General features: G+C 40.3%; 1 protein-coding gene across 1 annotated transcript; it reads right to left on the minus strand.

Annotated features, from left to right (window-relative positions):
- Window positions 1-656: 656 nt before the first annotated feature.
- SMTNL2 (smoothelin like 2) lies at window positions 657-20,396 on the minus strand. The gene is made up of 9 exons (XM_023939478.2): window positions 19,657-20,396; window positions 12,987-13,077; window positions 12,071-12,268; window positions 11,260-11,313; window positions 9,674-9,749; window positions 7,530-7,697; window positions 6,852-6,969; window positions 5,408-5,559; window positions 657-3,431 (listed from the first exon to the last, which is right to left on the minus strand). Exons 1-9 carry the CDS (start codon window positions 20,059-20,061, stop codon window positions 3,305-3,307), a joined length of 1,389 nt encoding a protein of 462 aa, XP_023795246.1. The 5' UTR covers window positions 20,062-20,396; the 3' UTR covers window positions 657-3,304.
- Window positions 20,397-20,405: the final 9 nt, after the last annotated feature.

A 20,405-nucleotide genomic window follows, 5' to 3' on the forward strand; every position in this document is an offset into this window, starting at 1 on the left:
GGGCCTGTAGCGACAGGACAAGGGTTAAGGGTTAAAACTAAAAAGGTTGATTTGGACCAGATATAAGGAAGAAATTTTTTACAATGAGGGTGGCAAAATACTGGCACAGGTAGCCCAGAGAGGTGCCCATCCCTGGAAAAATTTCAGGTCAGTTTTGGGCTTGGCTCTGAGCAATCTGATAGAGCTGAAATCAGAATCATTGAATGATTTGGGTTGGACATCCCTGCTTGTAGCAGAGGGGAATTGGACTAGATCTCCACCACAGTGATCAGTCCCCTCCAGTTCACACTATTGGCTCAGTATGTTTGAGCATGGTGCTATAACTGCACCAAGGTTGTGAGTTTGAGCCCCGTATGGGCCATCAACTTAAGAGTTAGACTTGATGTGGGTCCCTTCCAGTTCAGAATATTCTGTGGTTCTATGTTAACTCCTCTGAGGCTTTATGTAGACATAGATATATTTTAGCATAACTACAAATGGCTTTCAAATGCATCTTACACAAAGCAATCCCATCTTTTATTTTGGACACTTTAAAACTACCTCTGTAAGCCAGGCCAGGTTTAAATTATTGATACAGTGATGAACCTTTGGGATAGTTTTATATGTAATTACATATATTTAAAATACATATAAAAGAGTTTGCATGGGTTTGAGCATATGTTTAGATTAAACACTTTATTGAAAATATCACACAAAGGGAGAAGTGATGAAAGACATTCATCCACGTATTACACTTCAAAAGAGAACAATTTCCGGCTGTGGAAAGCATAGTCTTAAAAAGTAGATGATGTCTCTGCTGACATTATCTTGAAAATATTGCACAGAACAAACTGATTTAGACTTCAGAAGTAGGATCAAGTTGTCAATAAGCAACCATAGATATACTTTTAGACATAATACAGAAACATTAGAAAAGTTAAGAAACAGTCCATTTGTGTAAAATATATACTATACCAACTTACTAGACTGTTCCTTTATCATTCATGCTAAACACACTGTCATATATACACACATGCTCTGCATTTTTTTTTTTTTAATAAAAATACTGGAAAATCAGTTGGGGGCATACATTATATACTTTAATTTTAATTTAATCATACAATCAAATAGTTGAAGTTATTCATATAGAGCAGACCTCTTAATACACAAAGCTGTCAGTTTTTCTAAAAGTATGTCATAGCACTAACCCTTACACACAAACCATCAACTCTTCTCAACTCAGCTTATAGTCTCACTTCCCTGCAAACAGGTGGCAGGTATCTTTACCATCACCTCTCTGAAATGGGAAGACTTTAGAAAACCTGTACAGATACCTTGTGAAGAGCTGTAAAAACAAGCTAGATTATGCCCTGGTGAATTTGCAATAATTTTACAGTCTAAAACTTCCTTTATATAGTTATATGCTCTTAAGTCTGAATTGGCCAAGCCCTTACCTGTCTCTTCAGGACTCACATCACACAGTAAAGTCATCTGTGACCTTGGACTGTGAAGGAATGCGATGTATTAAGCCAGTATTGACCCTCTTGTGGTAGTTATGATGGAACTTGGCTCTGCTACTCAATAAAAAGTATTCCACTGTAAGAATGTAAATAGGTGTATTCTGTGTGCCAGTTTTGGACAGATTTCTCATCATGCTTAATCCAAACTCCTCCAAAATGTAAGTACAATGTGTTTACCCTTACAATACATTTGGTAGAGCTACAGGTGCACACTGACTCCTCAGATTTATAGTCATTAAAAACAAAGTAAAAAACTGAAGTCAATGGCACTTATATGCTAACAAAGCAGTTGCTTCTTCATTCATGGTTTCTTAAGTGAACTTGACTAGAAAGGGAGACAACTAAATTCGTATTTCAAATGCAACTGAACTTATGTATTTTTTAACTGAAATTCAGAACACACAGAATTATGACCAGAACAAAAATCTTTTAAGTAAAAGCTCTGTGTTTTTTCCACTGATTTTACTTGGTTATCTGTCACATCATTCTAAAAAGATGCAATAAATCTGAAGAATGCTTGATGTGTTTTATTATAAATGGTCATCAATACAGAACCAAGTTAATCTTTCTAAATATCTACAAAAAGCACAAGGACAGGTTAAAAAACATTCTCTAGTATGAGCAGAGGACTTGTGGCTTTCAGTTTTTACTTTCTGTGAGCCTGTTCTTAGGGAAGAAATAATTTTAGAAGTATTTTTTTAGTCCAGAATATCTGGAATAATTTAACTGTACTGTGGTTTTAATGCTAATTTAACTGAAAACTGAAACTAGTGAAAGGCTTTTGAAGCTATTTCGAAACTCCCACATTTTTCATATATATTTTTTGTGTATTGTTCATCTACCTCAGAATCAGCATCTATGCTGAACAAGTTGTAAAGAGTTCAGTCCTGTCTACACTGAAGAGCTGCTCTCCCCTTAAGTCCACGTAAAAGCATGTTACAGGCTTGTTTCTATTACATCTGTTTAAAGGATTTTGTACCTTGCTAGCTCCTACCTTCCCTGCAATCCTAAACTATGCAAGCACACAATCTCAGAAAAAGAACAGTCCCAGCTGTTGCTATTCTTATCAAAAAATTAATCCAGGACTGCCAGTAGAAGCTTTAGCACGCCTTTCAGCAAATACCATGAGATTTGACCATTACAGACAAATGCCATTTTGTAAAATAATCTGTCACCATACTCATCAGAAAAAAAGTTATGCTCTCTTTATACTTTAAAAGAACAAAACAATGCCTGTTTGATTTCTGTGTGTGTATGCTGGAGTGGAGGAGTAGGGTTGGAGGAGAGGCCTTATTGCCCTAGTGGTTGAGTACTCTAGGTTTCTAAACAGAATTTTCCTTGTCCATCTGTTATTTCTTTCAAACTCTGCTCACCAGAGAAGTGAAACTGAAGGTGCTATCTTCTGGAGTTTTACCTGCATTTGAAGATGGAACACCTTCATAGCAGAATCACTGCATAAAATTTTCCCCAGCCTTACAGAGACAGGAGAAGCATATTTTCTTCCTGTGATCTTTAAATATAAAAATCCTAAAAATCCAATTTACTACTAGCACCAAAATGATAATATTTGCCTTTGCCAATGTCTTTTTGTCTTTTTCAAACCTCTTTCTGTATTACTGACATGGTGATGTGACCTACACTTCAGGGCACTGCTCAGCAATACTTTAGTCAGCCAGCCACACAGCTGAATGTAAGCAAAGAGACAGTAAAAAGCAAGAAATAATACTGTGTTCCATTTGCAAAATGTCACTCTTCCTGTTAGCATGCTGTACTTGACCCTTCTGGCTGGAGAGGTGTCAATGGTTTTATTCAAAACATCGTAGATGACTGTACAGAGACTGGACATAGGTGAAGACGCACATGGGATCTGGCTTGTGACCCATCACCATCATGTCTTCCACTTCTATCAGACGGTCACAGTGAGCCATTTTCCTGTATTAACAATAAAACAGATACAGCAAATCAGGAATTATGTAACTGCTTCCAAGATACATTTGATGCTCTGATTTGAGCATCACTGGAACATTTAAGAAATCCTGAGGTTTATCGGCAGCGTTTCGTTTCACAATGAATTGAGCAGGGTCAGGCTGGACATTGTTATTTTTATGACCATGGAATATTCCTATTCTTTCTCTCTCTTGCTTTATACTGAGATCTGATCTAAAGCTCTGGAGGGGCGGGTCTTTTTTCACTATCATTCACTTTCCTTGTATCTGTAGCATGTAGCCCAATCTCACACTACTCTGCCCATGTCTCAGTTTTTTGTTAACATAGAGGGAGCTCCAAAATAATGGAAAAACTCAGAAAGAGATGAGATATGCTGATGAAGGTCCATGTGGCTGTGAATTGTTTCTTCTCCACTCCCTCCCTCCCCCCCACCCCGCCCCATCTTCAAGATGTGAGTGATCTGGACCAGCGGAAAGGAACAGATCTGCAGAGGCTTAAGATGAAAAATCACAAGGGCAGGAATCAATTTTATCAGTACAGCTAGTACTAGGGTGAACAGCAATAACTGAGAAAATAGGCTTTACTGGCACTTGAATAAATCAGTTTAAAGCCAGTCATAGCTATGAATAGTAATTTCTGCAGATAGATCTTACATAGTGTTTCTTAGTGTTGTGTTTGTGGTGTCTTTTGTTCTCCCCTAAGCTCACTGTTCACATAAACTGAGGTTGAACACTGTAGCTTTCCTATGAGGGTTGTAGATAGTTTTCTAGCGATCAATCATCTAAAAGTATAATAGAATCTCCTTCAACTCATTGACAAGCAACGAAATTTTTTTTATATATACATATATGCGTACTTACAAAAACACTTTTACATCCTAAATTAATTCCTTTGCTAGAGGCTGTAGTAAGGAGAAACAACATTATGGGAAGAAAATGGAAAGGTTTTTTCTGAATGGTGAATGGGAAATCCAATTTTTTGAGTTACCACATTAGCCATGTATTCTTACTGCCTGTTACCATTTGGAAAAAGCGTACCCAACCAAGCTGCATACCACATGGAGAGGTCTTACCGTAAGAATCATGTTGATACCAGCTCAAAAAGGTTACTATTTCTGACTGGCAAGTTCCCATTCATAATGACTTTAACAAACAAGTTAGCATTTAATTGCCTGCTATACAGGCATAAAAAATAATCTGGATCGTGTGACTGGGGGTATTAGCTCTGCCTGTTTTCAGAAATGTAGTTACCTGGTTGAGATACTGAGAAGCTCTCAGCCTTGATCTCTACTTACACTGAATTCAACCATCGTTCTTTTTCAAGCAAAGTAATGTACAGTCAGAGGTGATGTCTCTCAGGTGTTCTATTCTTTCTCTCTACAGAGCTTTACTGTCTTTTTTGGCATGATACATGCAAGCTAGTAATACTCATGCCTTAAGATTTAGCTTTCATATTATCCAGATTCTGTACTACATTAGTATATAACTCTGAACTTCATATAAAGCATTAGCAAGTTCTCCTCACAGTTCAGTCAGACAAAACAATTCTTTTCCAGCCCAAGAACCAAGGACACCATTGCAGCTTCAGGCCCAAAAAGTGTAAACAACAGCAAGTTGAGGAGAGCAATCTGGGAGGATGGCACTTCATAACCTGAAGCTATAATTGGACAATTAACCCCAACATGTAAATGGACCAAAATTTACAAAAGTGTGAAAATGTGTGATCCATCATCCATCTTGGGTGTAGCCTCAGCCAGGCTCTTGTACTGCCCAAGGTGTATTCTTTGAAGGTCTTTTTAATAAATACCAACTTTATTCCTTTAAAACTGTCTAGCCTCTCTTCTAGCTAGCCTCTCAAGGCATCAATACAGAGTCAAAAAGAATAATAATTAAACTCTTCAGTGCTGCTCAAGTGCATTAGACTTGAACAGGTAGCACTTCACAGAGAGCTAATGTACTCACTCAGCCGTTGTGAAGGCCAGCTCAAAGTTCTGCTTGCGGTTAGCTGGGTCAAGCTTATTATAATCAAAAGCTTCTGGAAAGAAAGAATGCACAAGAGCGCAGAATGCCATCCCATCATTCCAGCTTGAGGAAAAGTTCTGGAGATCAATGTGCTGTCATGAGGAAAAAAGTACACATTAGTGCAGCACAGGCGAACAAATAAGAACAGCTACTTTTCTTCAATGAAGTTTTCTATCCTTCTTTCCCACCAGCAAGAACACAGGCTTTATTTCTTTCTTCCCATCTTTGTATATCCATTTCATTGTTGACATTCTGGGAAAAAAATGGTACACTCAGCAATAAAAGCTTTTTGCCTGAAATACTCAGATGCAAAGCCAACACATAGTCAAGGTCCCTGATCCAAAGCCTACTGAAAATACTGTAAAGAATCTCATCAACATCAGTGAGCAAGCCCAATGCAGCAGCTCAGTATCTGTGGAAACTAAGGATACTGCTTACATATAACCATAATCACCCAATGGAGGATTTAAAATTGAAGAACAGTTCATTTTGTGGTTGTGAATAACACTAGATAAAGACTATGTTTGCCTGCTTTGCCCAATTCAATACCTGTTTATACACAGATAGGTAGAAATATAGGAAAAGTCATACCTACTGCACAACCTGATTCTTATAAAAAATTCTTATTGTTACCTTCAAATGCCACAGTGAAAAGAAATATATTTTTGCTCTTGTCTCATGCTGCTTCTCCATCATATAAAATTCAAGCCCCAGCTTTTCTGGTAAGCAATTAACCATAATTTTAATTAGTTCTGCTTATTTATAATATAATGTACAGTTTAGCAATAATTGTGCACATTATTAACATTGAAAAACATACTACACACACACATACAAAAAAAACCCCTAGGAAAAAGAAATTATATATTTCTTTGACAACTGCAGTTTAAGGCCAGGTAAAATGAATAAAATCTCAACTGCTGTATTCTTTTAGTTATACTGAGGCTGCCTCATAAAAATTTGCTCACAGTGTGATGCAAACTCAACTATTTACTACAAATTCATTTGTCAAATACTAAGAGAGTACTTTGGCCTGTGTGTAGCAAAATAGTCTCTATGTATTCAGAACTTGTCATGTATAATGTGAATGCAAAAATTACAGCCTGCAAGTAAGAAAAACAAAATGTCTGAGTGTGTCCTGAAATTTATATACGTAATCACAAAAAGGTAGACTTTCAGGAAAACACGAATGCATTGCTTTAATAGACATACAGAATCTCATTCATGCCATCACTGACTGTCTTGGATTGCTGCCACACAAAAATTGGTGACCTTGAGGAAGTTAACTCATTCTCTAGCATATTTTACATTCACCTTTTGAGCATGGAATTTGGCAAATTGTCCTGAAAAAAAGAGACATATGAAAGTGCTATCATATCTTCACCTTGTATCCTATGGTTTTTGAGCGGCACCAGTCTAACAGAATTTGTTTAATGCTGCTAGCGCTGGCAACCCCAAAACTCAGCGACCTCTTCAGCTTAGCTCTGGATTCTCCTTTTCCTCTGGAAAATTAACAGAGACTAGATTAAATTACATTCTAGAAAAACTTAAACCTACTTATCAGGAACATCTATGCAACTTTGCCCAGGTCAGCCCCTGTCCAGGTGATATTTGAGAAACATATTGCTGAAACCTTGGCTTGCAAGGTCCTGCAAGAAAAACTTATTTTTACTAAACTAAAGCCAGAATTCCAAGCCCTCTTTTATTTAAATCATATTACCATGAGGAAGCATCCATAGTTTTGATCCAAAATAATGGCAACAGAAAGTCTCTATATTTGCAGCCTCCTATAATGATGGAGAAGGCAACTTTCACAGAAATCTTTCCTGTAAAAGGCACCTGCTGCTTCAGCTGAACAACTCCAAAGTCAGAGGAATCTGTAACTGTGAATTTCCAAGACTTGGTCTGTAAAGTCAGTGAAACTCTAAGTGACCTCATATCGTCCCTTAGTTCCAAATCCTATGCAGAGAGAATTCTCCCATCCAACTCTACTCTGCTCGCAGTAATTGACAAATTAGTTTCCCATTAACAAACCATTCTGGAGACAAGGACTATGACATACTTTCCATCACGTTCGAGTTTCTCGAAAAGTGCTTTCCTGGCCTGTGTTCCTGTAGTCCGTGGGAGCGTCTGAGACCTCACCAATTCTCGCCTCCGTTCAACTTGGTGATGTACAGTAGGAGGAGGGGAGTGAGAGCTGGGGGTTGCATCACAGTAACTGTCATCAGCACTGAAGAAATGTGACATGAAAAGTATGTGGTAAACAAAAGAGTAACTGTCTGCAGTGACAAGAGCTAGCATAAAGATTCAACTGTTGTCTCTAAACCTTCCAAAAGATCCATTTCAAGAGGACCAGCATGAGTCAAAAGCAATTTTAGTACAAGTAAAATTACTATTGACACACAACAGCATTTAAGTACAGAAGCCCCTAAGGTACTGTTACAAATAAGACACAGCTGGACAAGCCACAAGCACTTCATAGCACTGGGCAGAACAACAATTGAAAACCTTCAAGAAAAAAGAAGACCAAAAAAACATTATGGCCACAGTGGAGCACTAAATCACTAAATCCCTTCGATTTCCAACTTCAGGGTTCCTGGAGGCTGTGACATTTTTAAAATGAAACTTCAAGAGTAATTCAGGAAATACTTCTGAAATGTTCGTGTACAGTGCACAGAATTCTGAGCTTCTGTCAGTGTTGCTTTACTGACTGCAAGCTGTTAATTTGATTGAGAAATATAGGATTATATTCTAGTTTGTGTTTGTTTGAGCCATATACTACTTCATCAGCATTAATGAAGTAAGCCAAACATTACATTTCGAGATATTCCCTATCACAGAGACGGGGAAAACAGGCAAAGAACAATGACATCAGTGTCACACGTTAATTTCTGGTACAGATGGAACTCAGGTATGACCCCAAGTTCTCTAGGGTGCTCAGCGTATCATGACTCAAATACTGAAGCGCTGATGTTGGAACTAGCTTGGAAGAAACGTAATACGTAATTTGAGATTGTTTTCAAGGCAGATACAAGCCTATTTTAAGAGATTTAAACTTTCTTCTCTCCCATTTTTTTCTTGATGAGTATTTTGCATGCTAAGGATGTCTGTACATGCCAGGTGTAATTGTGATACAGTGTAATCCTCTACTAAGCAACTGCAAATGAGTAAATAAAGAACTTGTAGTAGTCCTCAGGAAGGCATTTATCTACAAATTAAACTCTAGGCTAGCCAAACTAAAGGTATTTGATGGCAGTCATATGTTGGTTTCCAAAAATAAGCCCGAAGTACTAATTTCAATACATATGAGTATTTTTAAAACTGTTTTCAAAGGACCCAACAGCTTCCTCCTCCTAACAAAAATCCACCACTGTCAGGCACTGGAAGTCTTACTGATTAAGACTAAAACAATGTGGAACTCCACCGTTAGGTCAACTTGAAACTGCTCTATAAAAGGTTGTCCTTTCTCATCTAAAAGCTCACAGCCTTTAATGGGCTTAAAATATAGCACCAGTGACTCTTGTTCTTTGGTGCACTGGTGGGTCAGCCTGAAGAAGCCTCCCCCAAAAAAGAGCCCAATGTGCTAAGGCTATCCAAAGCTGTAATCGCAGGTGTGATGTTGATGTACAGCCTACTAGATGTCTGGTGGAAAGAAAGATGTGAGAATTAACCAAGATATGGCCCTGATGTAGGAATCAGAGGCACAAAAGAGAAAGTCATGCAGGGGGTTTAGGGGGAGTGAATGATCCTCAGACTAGACATTTAGCATGATATATACAGCAGGTTGCTGATTTCCCATAAGTACAATCAATAAATAACCTGGTATGTTTAACCTGAGAACATTCAGGGTATGTATATACACTGCCACGTTGAATGAAAATGATTATGTACAGTATATCACTAGGATGGTTTTAGTACAGAAAGTGTGATTATTCCAGTAGCCATTGATTGGTTATTCCTTGAAAGTAGATGTGTGGTTAAGAGGAATATGCCCATTTACATGTTGATGGAAATAGTACATATATTAAATGAACTACCTATGTTAAAGTAAGAGATTATGGGGCAAGTAGATTAATTGACAATTATATATCCAATGCTTAAAATACAGCATCTGGGACTCACCTTTTTTCCAAGTCAGCAGAGCACCTGTCCGTTGAGACTATATTGACAACAATGGCCTAACAAAATGTCATGAAAAATGCATACCTTTCACCAGTTTTGGCTCCACTACACAGCCCGTAGTTCACAGCTGAGACAGACTTGGTGACAGAAGTAGCATTCTCTATATAAAAACAGAAAAGATGCATTAGTGCAGAAACTTTCCTCATGTGCTTTCAAATAGAAACTTTCCTCATGTGCTTTCCTGATGTATAGGTACGCATTGATTTTTAGTCACCACACAGTAAAGCTGCAGGCCTCTATGAGCTATCAAGCTGGGGAAGAATATTCCCCAGCAGTTGAATTTTTCTGTAAAACTGTTGCACTGTAGTGAGGATAGTGTAATAAAACACTCTGAGAGGATGTTTTTGATAAAACCGCACTCAGATCACTTCAGGCCCTTGTGTACACCTCAGAGGAAGGCACACGGCCAGTGACATTTCTGTTAAAGGAAAAAGTGGTGCTTGCAAAAATCATTCTAGCAGACAAGCCCTGGGAAGTTTAACGTAATTGAGTGCATAATTTAAATTATCTAATTTCTACAAGGAAGACGTTTTCATTTGTAAAATAGAACAGACTCAAAGTTGCCAAGGTGGCTTAAAACCAACTTTGCATCTTCCTCCATCCACCTCTGAGGTTCTACTTTTTGTGCTTTGCCCCTTAGGGCTCAGCTCTGGACTCCAGCAAAGCTCTATAGCTGCAAAACAGTGGAGCGTCTTGCCCAGTTTTAATGTACTAAAGCCAAAATCTGTTCAGCAACTAATTTCTTGAACACTCCTTTTACACAATGGGCTGGCATCTTAATAGAAATCCAACCTGATCACTGTCTAAGTCACTCTCTGAAAATGCAGAATTCTCCCGTTCTTGTAGAAGTGATCCAGATCAAGTACATGTCTCATGTAAAACACACTGGTAGATGCCAGCCTACAGGTGTGACAGATTTGTGACCACTAACAATTGCCAGATATTTATGCAAATCTCAGATGTTCTCAGATGAGGAGGAGTGTGATCTTTATTCTGGAAGGGCTACATATTTTGCTAAATAAACCAACACTTAGGACCACTGTGAAATGCCAGTACATTGTGCAGACAGTAAGATCTTGGTGACAGCAATCAGAGGTACTTTTGGAGAGAGCTCAACTCATCTATTTCAACTGAGATCAGAAATCCTTAAAACATCTTGTCCTTTGCCACATTCATATTACAAAGGAGACTCCTATCTTGCTCAAACTCATTTGCTTCAATATACATGGATGGGCACACCACTTTTCAACTGCCATTACCTTGTATACAGTCACAGTTTTCACTTGATCAGCTGAAATCTTCACTGCTCAAGCTGTCTGCCTGACACACTTCTCTGGCACCTATGATTTCCACTGCAGAGATTGCCTAATAGTACACACATACATCACCATGCAAATAACGGTAAGTACACCTCACTTTGAACTGATAGAAAAGCTGATGGAGTAAAACAAGTGTTCACGATTGTATGAGTCTGCATACAGATTTGTTAGCAATATTGGTATTACTGTGCATCCACAGACCAAAACTACATGCTCAGACCTGAACCCCCAAAAAGAATGAAATCTCTCTCAATTTTTGTTGCATAAGGGCATGCAGGTAGGAGCACTCACCTCCAGTGGCAGATGAATCTGTTGTTCTCATTGTAATTGAATTCCAGTCCTTCACTGTAGCAGCACAAAAAGAATAAAAAAAAAAAAAAGGCAAAGGAAGTGTTTGCTGCATTCTCAGATTTAATAAGATAAAAATTGAAAGAATAATCTGAAAATAATCTTTTGCTACCAATTACATCTGGTCTCCTTCTGTAATTTCTGACCAATATATGTAGTCCAATTCATAAGTATCACAGCCAAGGATGAATAGCTTCAGTGATTTTTTTTTTTCGTTTTAAACTCAGTTTCAATATAACTAAGATTCTGCAATCTTTAATGTGTGTATATGTGTCAGACTGCTGTCAGTCATTCCTTCTTTCCTCCAAATGACTACTGGAACATGTTAGCCAAATATCTAACTTAGCCAACTATCTGCCTATAACTTCTCACAGAGCCTCCAGTCTCAAAGCACTAAAAATGTCTACAAATTTCATTAAAAGAGCTGGGCATGTTTAAGAGATTTAGTAACTTATTGAACTCAGTAACTGCTGTAAAATATGCTTCACTAAAAACACAACTACATTGGGCACAAAAATTCTCTGCAGATTACATCCAAAACCTCCAGCTAGGACCCACAGTATTCCAAACTGGAGTGTCCCACAATGGGATATATAGCCATAGAAGCAAGATTTAATATTTACCACTAGGTCACAGGACAATACTCATAGCACCAGTTGAAGAAAAGAAACAGGGTGCAGCTCCAGCAAGTTATTTTTCTCTCTTTTACCTGGCTTGTTGGAAGATTTTACTCCCATTGCATTTGTGCTCTTACCCTGTCCCGGCAGGCAAAAAGATGTATTAGTTGCTCCTGTTGGACAGATGTTCTCTCCTGAAAACTTCTCAGATGTCCTGGTTACTGCAGTAACGGGAAGATGGGGCATCTGTAAGGTGACTGCAGGGGCATGGGCTTCAGGGGGAGAAGATTCTGACATCTGAAAACAAGTCAGTTCATGGGCAACTTTTGCCTGACCTGAATAAAAAACCGGAGAGAGGAAGTGAATTTGTTTGCAGATTTGTAACAAAGTTGCATGTGTCCATGCAACAACTTTATTTTGCAAGTCATTGGACTTATTATTTGACTTATGTGAAACATTGTACCATAAATGTAGCAGAAATAACCCTAGTGCAAGTGATCCTTGCAGTCATCGCACTTACGCCAGGTCAATGTCACGAACAATGTCGTCAGATCATTAATATACTAGCATTTGGATTTGGTAAGCTTCTCTTCCTCTGCGCAGCTCTCGCTCCCAATCTCCTGCCCTGGTTAAGGAAGCAGCACTTTTGTTCTTTTCATGGTTTTGTGAAACACTGTATGACTTTCTCTAAAGTGGAGATGGTAAGTCTGTCCTACACCGAAGGATGATGGAAGCAGACAGGTGACTAGCAAGATGTTTTGGGATGCAAGGCTACAATGGCACCCAGCATAGCAGACCTTACTGCTTGTGTCTCAAGTTAATGCAGCAGTAATAGCCTCTAATTTACAAAACACCTTAGTTCATGCTTAACAGTAAAGCCAAAGTTTAAAAGTTAAACTTCTAATTATGAAATAAAGTGTTGGTGCCACAGGACAATATCTATCCTGAAACTATAGCAGATTCTAACCCTTCCAAAATGTGAGACCTGCTCTATGACTGCCAAGATCAGGTATTTTACAAGCAGTGCTACTTCATTTCATGCCTTGTTCCTACCTGATGATGAAGATCGATGCCCATTTTCAATGATGGAGGAACTAAAAACTCTTCTAAACTCAGGTTTCTGGTGGTCTTCCAGGTCTACACTCTGTCAGAACAGACAGCAGACATGACAACTAAATTTCAAAGAGCAGCAAAACTGAGAATATCCAGAAACACCTGCCAAGAACAGGTCTTCCTTGTGCAAGTGACCACAAAATATGAAGGGAACAATTACCTAACCCCAGGACCTGAGCCTGCAAATGAAGAATTGGCAATGCATAACTTAAAACAACCTTCACACGCTTGTCTTTACAGGACCCCAAGCACTGTCCTGGGGTGACTTTATGATACTGGTATCCCCAGTCGTCTGGTTTATGTTATATATTAAGTTCTGCACCTTTAAGACTGGCTTTGAGAGCAAGAGAGGGGGGAAGAAGAAGCATGCAGTTTGTGTTAAGGAAAAACATCACTCCCCCACATCCTGCTCCTAGACTGTGGTGTCTGCAGCACGGACAGACAGCGGGACAGAGCTTCTCTCTGGCTTTTAGTTAGTTTTAGCTAGCTGAGGCAGAGGAGTTCCCTGGACCTTTGTGTTTCTTTTGGATCTGTGCAAGCCTGCTCTGGACTGAACACCCAGCCAAACCCCGAGAGCTCACGCCTGTGGCCCACCGGGGCCTGGGCCTTGGCACTTTTCCAGCGCCAGAAGGACTGATAAGAACCTGAGCGAGCCAAGCTACACCACATGAAAAAGACTTTTCTTCCTAGATTTGCCATCCCATCGAACAGCAAGAAGTTTTATTATTTAATATTATTCAATTTCTGTTAAATAAACAGCTTTTTCCACTTCTCTCCAAGGAATTTTTTTTTTCCTTTTCCCGGACCAGTTGGTGGGGAGGGGCATTTCCCTGGGGAAATCCATTTGGAGTTTTCCTCCCTAATTTGCCCTAAACTAGGACAAGCACCTAGGAGGTATTATCTTTTGTTAGATAAAGGTATCACCATCACTGTGATGGCGATAAACAGAAGACCTCATGTAACAGTGGAGAAATTGATTGAAATTGCACAGAATAATGCTCTGCATTTTTTTCTCTTTGCTGCAGAAAGAAACTACACTATGAAAACATGCTGTGCAAGCATTACAAAGTAAATCCAATCCTAGGACATTACATATTATAATCTCTAACTTCTGTAAGGATAGCTTTTTTCTGGGAAAAGCATAAATTCTCCTCGTAATATCTGTCACTGTAATTCCAGAAAAATCACCCAGGATTTTTTTTCATGGGTTTAGTAGGAGGTTGTGGTCTTGATTTTTTTGGGTTTTTTTGTTTGTTTGATTGGGTTTTTTGTCTGGTTGGGCTGGGGTTTTTGGGGTGTAAAGGGGCATGTTAAACCATGAGGAACGATGTGATTTTTGGCTATGTATCTAAAGGAAGAAGAAACTGCTTCACGGATACATGATTATTGCAGTTAAGATTCCAAGAAGCAGCAGCTACAAGTAGTAGAGAGAAATTCTCCAATACACAGTCCACAAAAGGTTTCATTGACTGCGTAGTTGTGTTCAGATGTTTTGATATCTGAAAAAAAAAAAAATCTGTTTTGAAACTTTAGTATTTTTCAAGAAAAAGGTACTGTGCATGAATAAGCTCGGTTATCAGTAACTGCTAGGACTGAGAAAATTACAACAAATACTAATTATAGAAAACATGCAGAATCAGGGGTTCAGAACTTCTATTGCTGCGTTTAGTGCAATTGAGATCCCAGTCAACAATTTTTGCCCATATCCAGAACTGAAATGTAAACCATAGCTAATGAAACTCCCTAGAATGTACCCATGATATACAGTTAGAACTGTTTAACCATTCATGTCAGCTATTATGACCTGAATGTAAGGAATACCTGTGTAGGCTGTAAACATCAATCTGCTTTTATAAGCTGGGGAGGTGTGGGTGAGTAAAATTGTCAAATGACATGGTCATTGCAAAGGTCACGTAGCATTCTACATGCTGAACTGGCTTTTGAATGCAATGACAAGTGCTGCATTACCTTATTTCATGCAAACCTGACTGCTACAGTTTGGCTAACAGTGCCAAGAAGAAAACTGACACCAGGCTGGAGGGTGGGGAAGAAGGCCCACATGCTGACAGAACAGTGGGAGGATTTGGGATCAGATTCTGATGTGCATTTACTAGTATCAGGCTGAAGTACTTTCGAAATCCACTTTGGAGATGCCAAGCTTGTGACAAACCCATGTGTTTAGCAATACTACTCTGTCAGTGCTGGTTACATAAATTATAAAACGCAAAGGGATAACTACATATATCTGTACTTAATAATAAGTAATCATTTGTACAACTCATATGACAACAACATAATCAAGAACCGGTTAAACTGAAGAAAAGAAAGTTAACACTAATATTTTGGATGCCTTATCCAAGCTTGCTTGTAGAACTGATCTCTGTGTAGCTCAGAGGTCTCCACATAATGGAGGATGATAATACTTTCCATAGTTGTAGGGCTGCTGGAATTCCTCCTTTGCTGCAAAGAAGTTACACTTTGGAGATCTATAACCAGAAGCTGCAATTATCACAAGCCAGTAGTGAAAATTCAACACATTCAGAAAAAGTAAGCTCCAGATCACAAGATTAGGAAAAAAAAACCCCAAAAATAATATTTCCTTGCTCTTATAACCTCTAAGGTGCATGTCTGTTATGTCTTCAAGATTTTGTCTGCAAAAAGGTCAAATTCTAGAAGAATTACAGACACAAATTATATTACTCTCTTTCAAATGAGAGATTTCAGTCATTCAGTGTCTTTCATAAAACCACCAACTACCACAAAGGTCACAATACACATCCCTGTCTCTAGAAATGCTGTTTATCTAGGAGAAGTATATCCCGTTCTTATATAGGACAGGTGAAATTGATGCTTCACTTTGATGAACAGTAATATTACCACTGACTGCCACAAAGGTAAGATTCTACACTGTTCCTTGCATATAGAGAGATCATTGATACATCACATACTGGGAATGATGAAATTTTGAGGAAATGCGAACAAGCCTGCTAGACACCAGCAAGAAGTGCACCACATTTACCCCTTAATCAGACAATAAAATTATTCTCTGTCTGTTACTGACCCTGCAACTTGGAGAAAAGCCATCAACACCATGAACGTACTAGAAACACACTGAAGAAAAGCAATATTGTTCTCATAGAACAATTTCTTAAGTAAGCCTGGATATAAATGGACAGGAGGGAATGATTTTCTCTTAGCAGCTTCAGCAGGTGCCTGTGGCTATGTTGAAGTGATTTAAAAGAAACAACAACAAAAATAATCCAGATAAAGCAACCTTGAAATGTCACCATTCCAAAAGGATACTTGCAGGGAGTATAACAGAGTAATAAAGAAGTTAAACCAACAGACTTTCTTTATCAAACATAGGAGTTGAGATAGTTTAAAAACAGAGTATGTAATGCTAGGTTATTCATGTGGATTGTGTAATCTCCCTGTCGTTATAGAACCATAGAATAGTTTGGGTCGGAAGGGATAGTGAAGATCATCTTGTTTCAATCCCTTGCCATGCACAGGGATTCTACACATTAGGTCAGGTTGCTTGGGAGCCCATCCAACCTGACCTCAAACACTGACAGGGATGTGGCATCCACAACTTCCCTGGACAACCTGTGCTTCATCACCCTCTGACTACTTCCTAACATCTAATCTAAAACCACCCTCTTTCAGTTTAAAACCATTTAAAATGTTGCTATCTGCCAGTACAAAAACAAATCACCCTCCTTTTTGTAAGCCCCGCAATGGGGATGAGGTCCCCCTGAAGCCTTCTCCAGGCTGAGCAACCCCAGCTCTCTCAGCCCTTTGCTGAAAATCTTTGCTGGAATATGTAAGTCATTATGCACACCCAAGTCATGTCTTACACAGTTACTCACAGGCTGACTAACTGCTGGGTGCCATCACATCACCAGGGAGAGATCCCAATGGGTAATACTTGTTTAGACTTTCAAAGGTGGTCATAGCCAGCTATCTATCTCTGCAGCTTTGACCACTGGCAAATAGCCAAATTATCAAATAGCAGGCAGATTCTCTGCAGCTATTTCTCCAAATTATACAGAAACTCTTCTGACAGTTTTAAAACAGAACCCTCTTAAAGTACTTTTAGCCCTCCCTCTTAACAAAGTCATCATGCTCAATCACAAAAAATAAGGAAATATAATAATTTATAAAGCTCCTGCCAAAATGTAAAATCAGATCAACAAAAAAAAGATCAAAACTCTTCCTTTGTAAATGCTCAGTAGCGCAAGGTACGTCTCCAGGATCCAGATCTTTGAAACTAATTTTTCAAATATCCCCTATTTTCCACCATTGTGAAAGCAGTTCTCAAGATCTGGCCTGGTTTGAAGTCTGGTATCAAAATAACAGAAATACTGCCGAATCAGAACGGCTAACAGCCATTTAAAATTTCACCTAAACCAGCATTTAGATTGCTGTATACCAGTCTAAATGGTATACAGAAATAGCATAAATGGTATACAGAAATAGCATAGCAGAAATTTCCCAGATTAGAATTAAAAGGAGATTTGTGTCCTTTCTTCTGAACTATGCTTAGAACTCCCTGGATTCATTTTTTTCCCTCAATGAAATTACCAGGACAATAATCTAGCAATATTAGAAAATAATGGTTCAGACACCAAAGATGCTCAGTATCGGTATCCAATTAATGCTGTATCGATCGCACTATAAAAGAACTGAACCAGTAAATCTTTTCAGGAGCAAAAGAGCACATCTTGATTTGCTACAATTTCTGGGTCAGTATTATTTGCTTCTCAGATCTCACACTTCTATAAGAATTTACTAAGACTAGAAGTGTCACCAGTTTTATCATAGGTACTTGTGTATCTGAAAACATACACAGTACCATTTATGGCATTCTGTTTCAAATGCTTCAGTCATATAACCAGAAATGGCATCAACTGAAGGAATATTTGGAATGTAATGAACACAGGAAGCGTTCATTACAGAGTATCTGGGTGACTGGCACAGCAACCAAGGCTTGCTCTTTCGCCATTTGTGTGCAGCCACATAAGAACCCAACCCACAAATTCATGTTTTCACTGCACAGATTTGTGCAGTGTACAGCTGCAGCTGCATCTCCCATAGCTCTCAGTACTGAAATTCCCTTTCGGTCAGCTCTGCTAACTTGGGAACTTCTCCAACCTAAATTGTTGGGAGGGCACTGAAGAAAGATCAGCACTTAAGTGATCTTCCCTGAACCCTCAAAGCAAAGTAGGAAGATTCCCATCCAAACAAAAGCTCATACTGTGCTTTAATGTGGACTGATACCTAAAGCTGGATATTGACATAATATTGATGCAAGACTCTTCACAGCCTGAAGTACACACCACAGTGTAGACAGTGGTGATGGAGTGAGTGAAACGAAGTGAGGGACCACAATCTCTTGTGCCTTTCATATCACTGATCTTACTTCTACTCCTCACAATACAAACAAGCGTGGATAGCCCTGCAGAAGAGAAAAGAACCAGTCTGGAAGTTGTATGGATGCTGCTTACCTTTCTTACATGGGGGAAAAGGCAGCAGTTGCTACAATGTATCAAACAGCAGCTTTACCTTTTCATTTGCCCAGAGGTAGGAAGCCCAATGCCCCCATTCGCAGGTCAGTAGGAATGAAGAGGGCTGGAATGCAATACAGACTGCTCATTCTCACCAATTCTAGCAAATTTAATCCAAGCTTTTCTTTTTTAACCTCAAGCCTGGATACACCATAGACCTGTTTTTTAAGCTTCAACAGTTTTAAAACTCCCTTAAGACTTGCTTAACCAAGAGGATGTGAAACAGGCTGTCATCTGTGAAAGCCAAGTCTCTGGTACCCCAGTTTTATGTGACTGAATCACAGTGTACTGTCTGGTTGTGCTCTCCTCACATCAAGGATTGCAAGGAGCTCTCAACTCTTCTTGCAGAGACAGACACAGAAAAAGGATTACACAAAACATCTCAGTACCAGGTAGGCTTTCCACTAACCGGGGTTTTTATGCACCAAGATACAATGCTCCATCACACTGCAGAAAGTTTTATCACCATGAGGAATGAATACGTTTGTGCAAGTTTATGTCACAGAGACCACGACAGATTATGTTGACCTCTCAAGGACAAGCTTCAGCAGTGAGGGACAGTGGCTGGACAGCAAAACTGTCTCACTCCAGGATGTTATCTTAGGAAAACTTTATTGCCCACTATATTCTAAGCTGTTCCCCTTAGTGAGCTTGCCAGCTGGCAAACAGCATTGCTGGCACACGGATCCTCCAGACTCGAGTCCAAGAAAGGATACAAAAATATTCGTGTACATATGTACATCAATAGCCAAGACTGCCCATTTCCTCTTATTTATAACTGCAGGAAAATAACAGGTTGCTACCACTCTAACCAAGATCCCAGTCTGACCAAACAGAGCCATAATCAGGTAGATCTCCAGGTAGCATAACAGCCAAAACCATTTCCCAGAGCACGTCCCAAAATACCACTGATCCCGCGCCTCAAAAGAGGAACCCCGTGTCCCTAAACATTACCCCGTGCCAACGCAGCCTGGAAACACCCGTGAAGCATCCGTTCATACATAACCTTGGCCCTCCCTCCCGCCATCTCCCTGGACGCTTACTTGGCTCCGGCCAGTGACCGCTAGCTTGGCATGACTGGAGAATGTGCCGTCGGCTGAACCTTGCCTTGGCGAGCCGCACCCAACGACCTGAGGGCTCTCCGCCGCTTCGTTCACCCACTCCTGCGACAGCCCCGCCGACCGGCCCAGGGCCTCCACCTGTCGAGACAGGCGCTCCAGCTGTACCCGCAGGCGCCGGTTCTCCTGCTGCAGCTCGGAGACAGCGTGTGCCAAAGGGCTGGCGAGGCGCAGCACCTCCTCCACCTGCCGGCCTACTCCCTGCTTGAACAGCTGGATGTCCACATGGATCTCGCGGACAGCGCCCCGCAGCGTGTCCTCGTAGCGTCCCAGGCCGTCGCAGACAGTCTGCGCGTCCCGACTGTTCAGATCCTCCATCTCGCCGGCCATGGTGTCCGCGGACCGCAGGCTGGGCGGGCCGGGACGCAGGCGGCTCGGGAGCGGCTAGCGGCAGACGTCCGATCGTCTCTCCGCTCTCCGCCGCCTCTCCTTCTCTTTGAGAACTCCCTGTGCCTCCCGGCGGCCGCTAGCCCGGCCCTGAGCTCGGTCCGTTCTCCTGGGGCGCAGGAGTTCGGCGGGGCGTGCGTCGGGCCCGGGGCAGCCGCAGCGCAGAAGCGGCGCGGGTGGTGCGGCTGCCCGGTCTGCCCCGCTCAGCGTACACTCCTTCCGAGAGGGAGAATTTCGGGAAGGCAATGGTGGAACAAGCAAGGAGACGGGGCGGAGCCACGGGATCA

The sequence above is a fragment of the Cyanistes caeruleus genome, chromosome 21, assembly GCF_971803275.1.
Source record: "Cyanistes caeruleus chromosome 21, bCyaCae1.hap1.1, whole genome shotgun sequence".
Classification (NCBI taxonomy): domain Eukaryota; kingdom Metazoa; phylum Chordata; class Aves; order Passeriformes; family Paridae; genus Cyanistes; species Cyanistes caeruleus.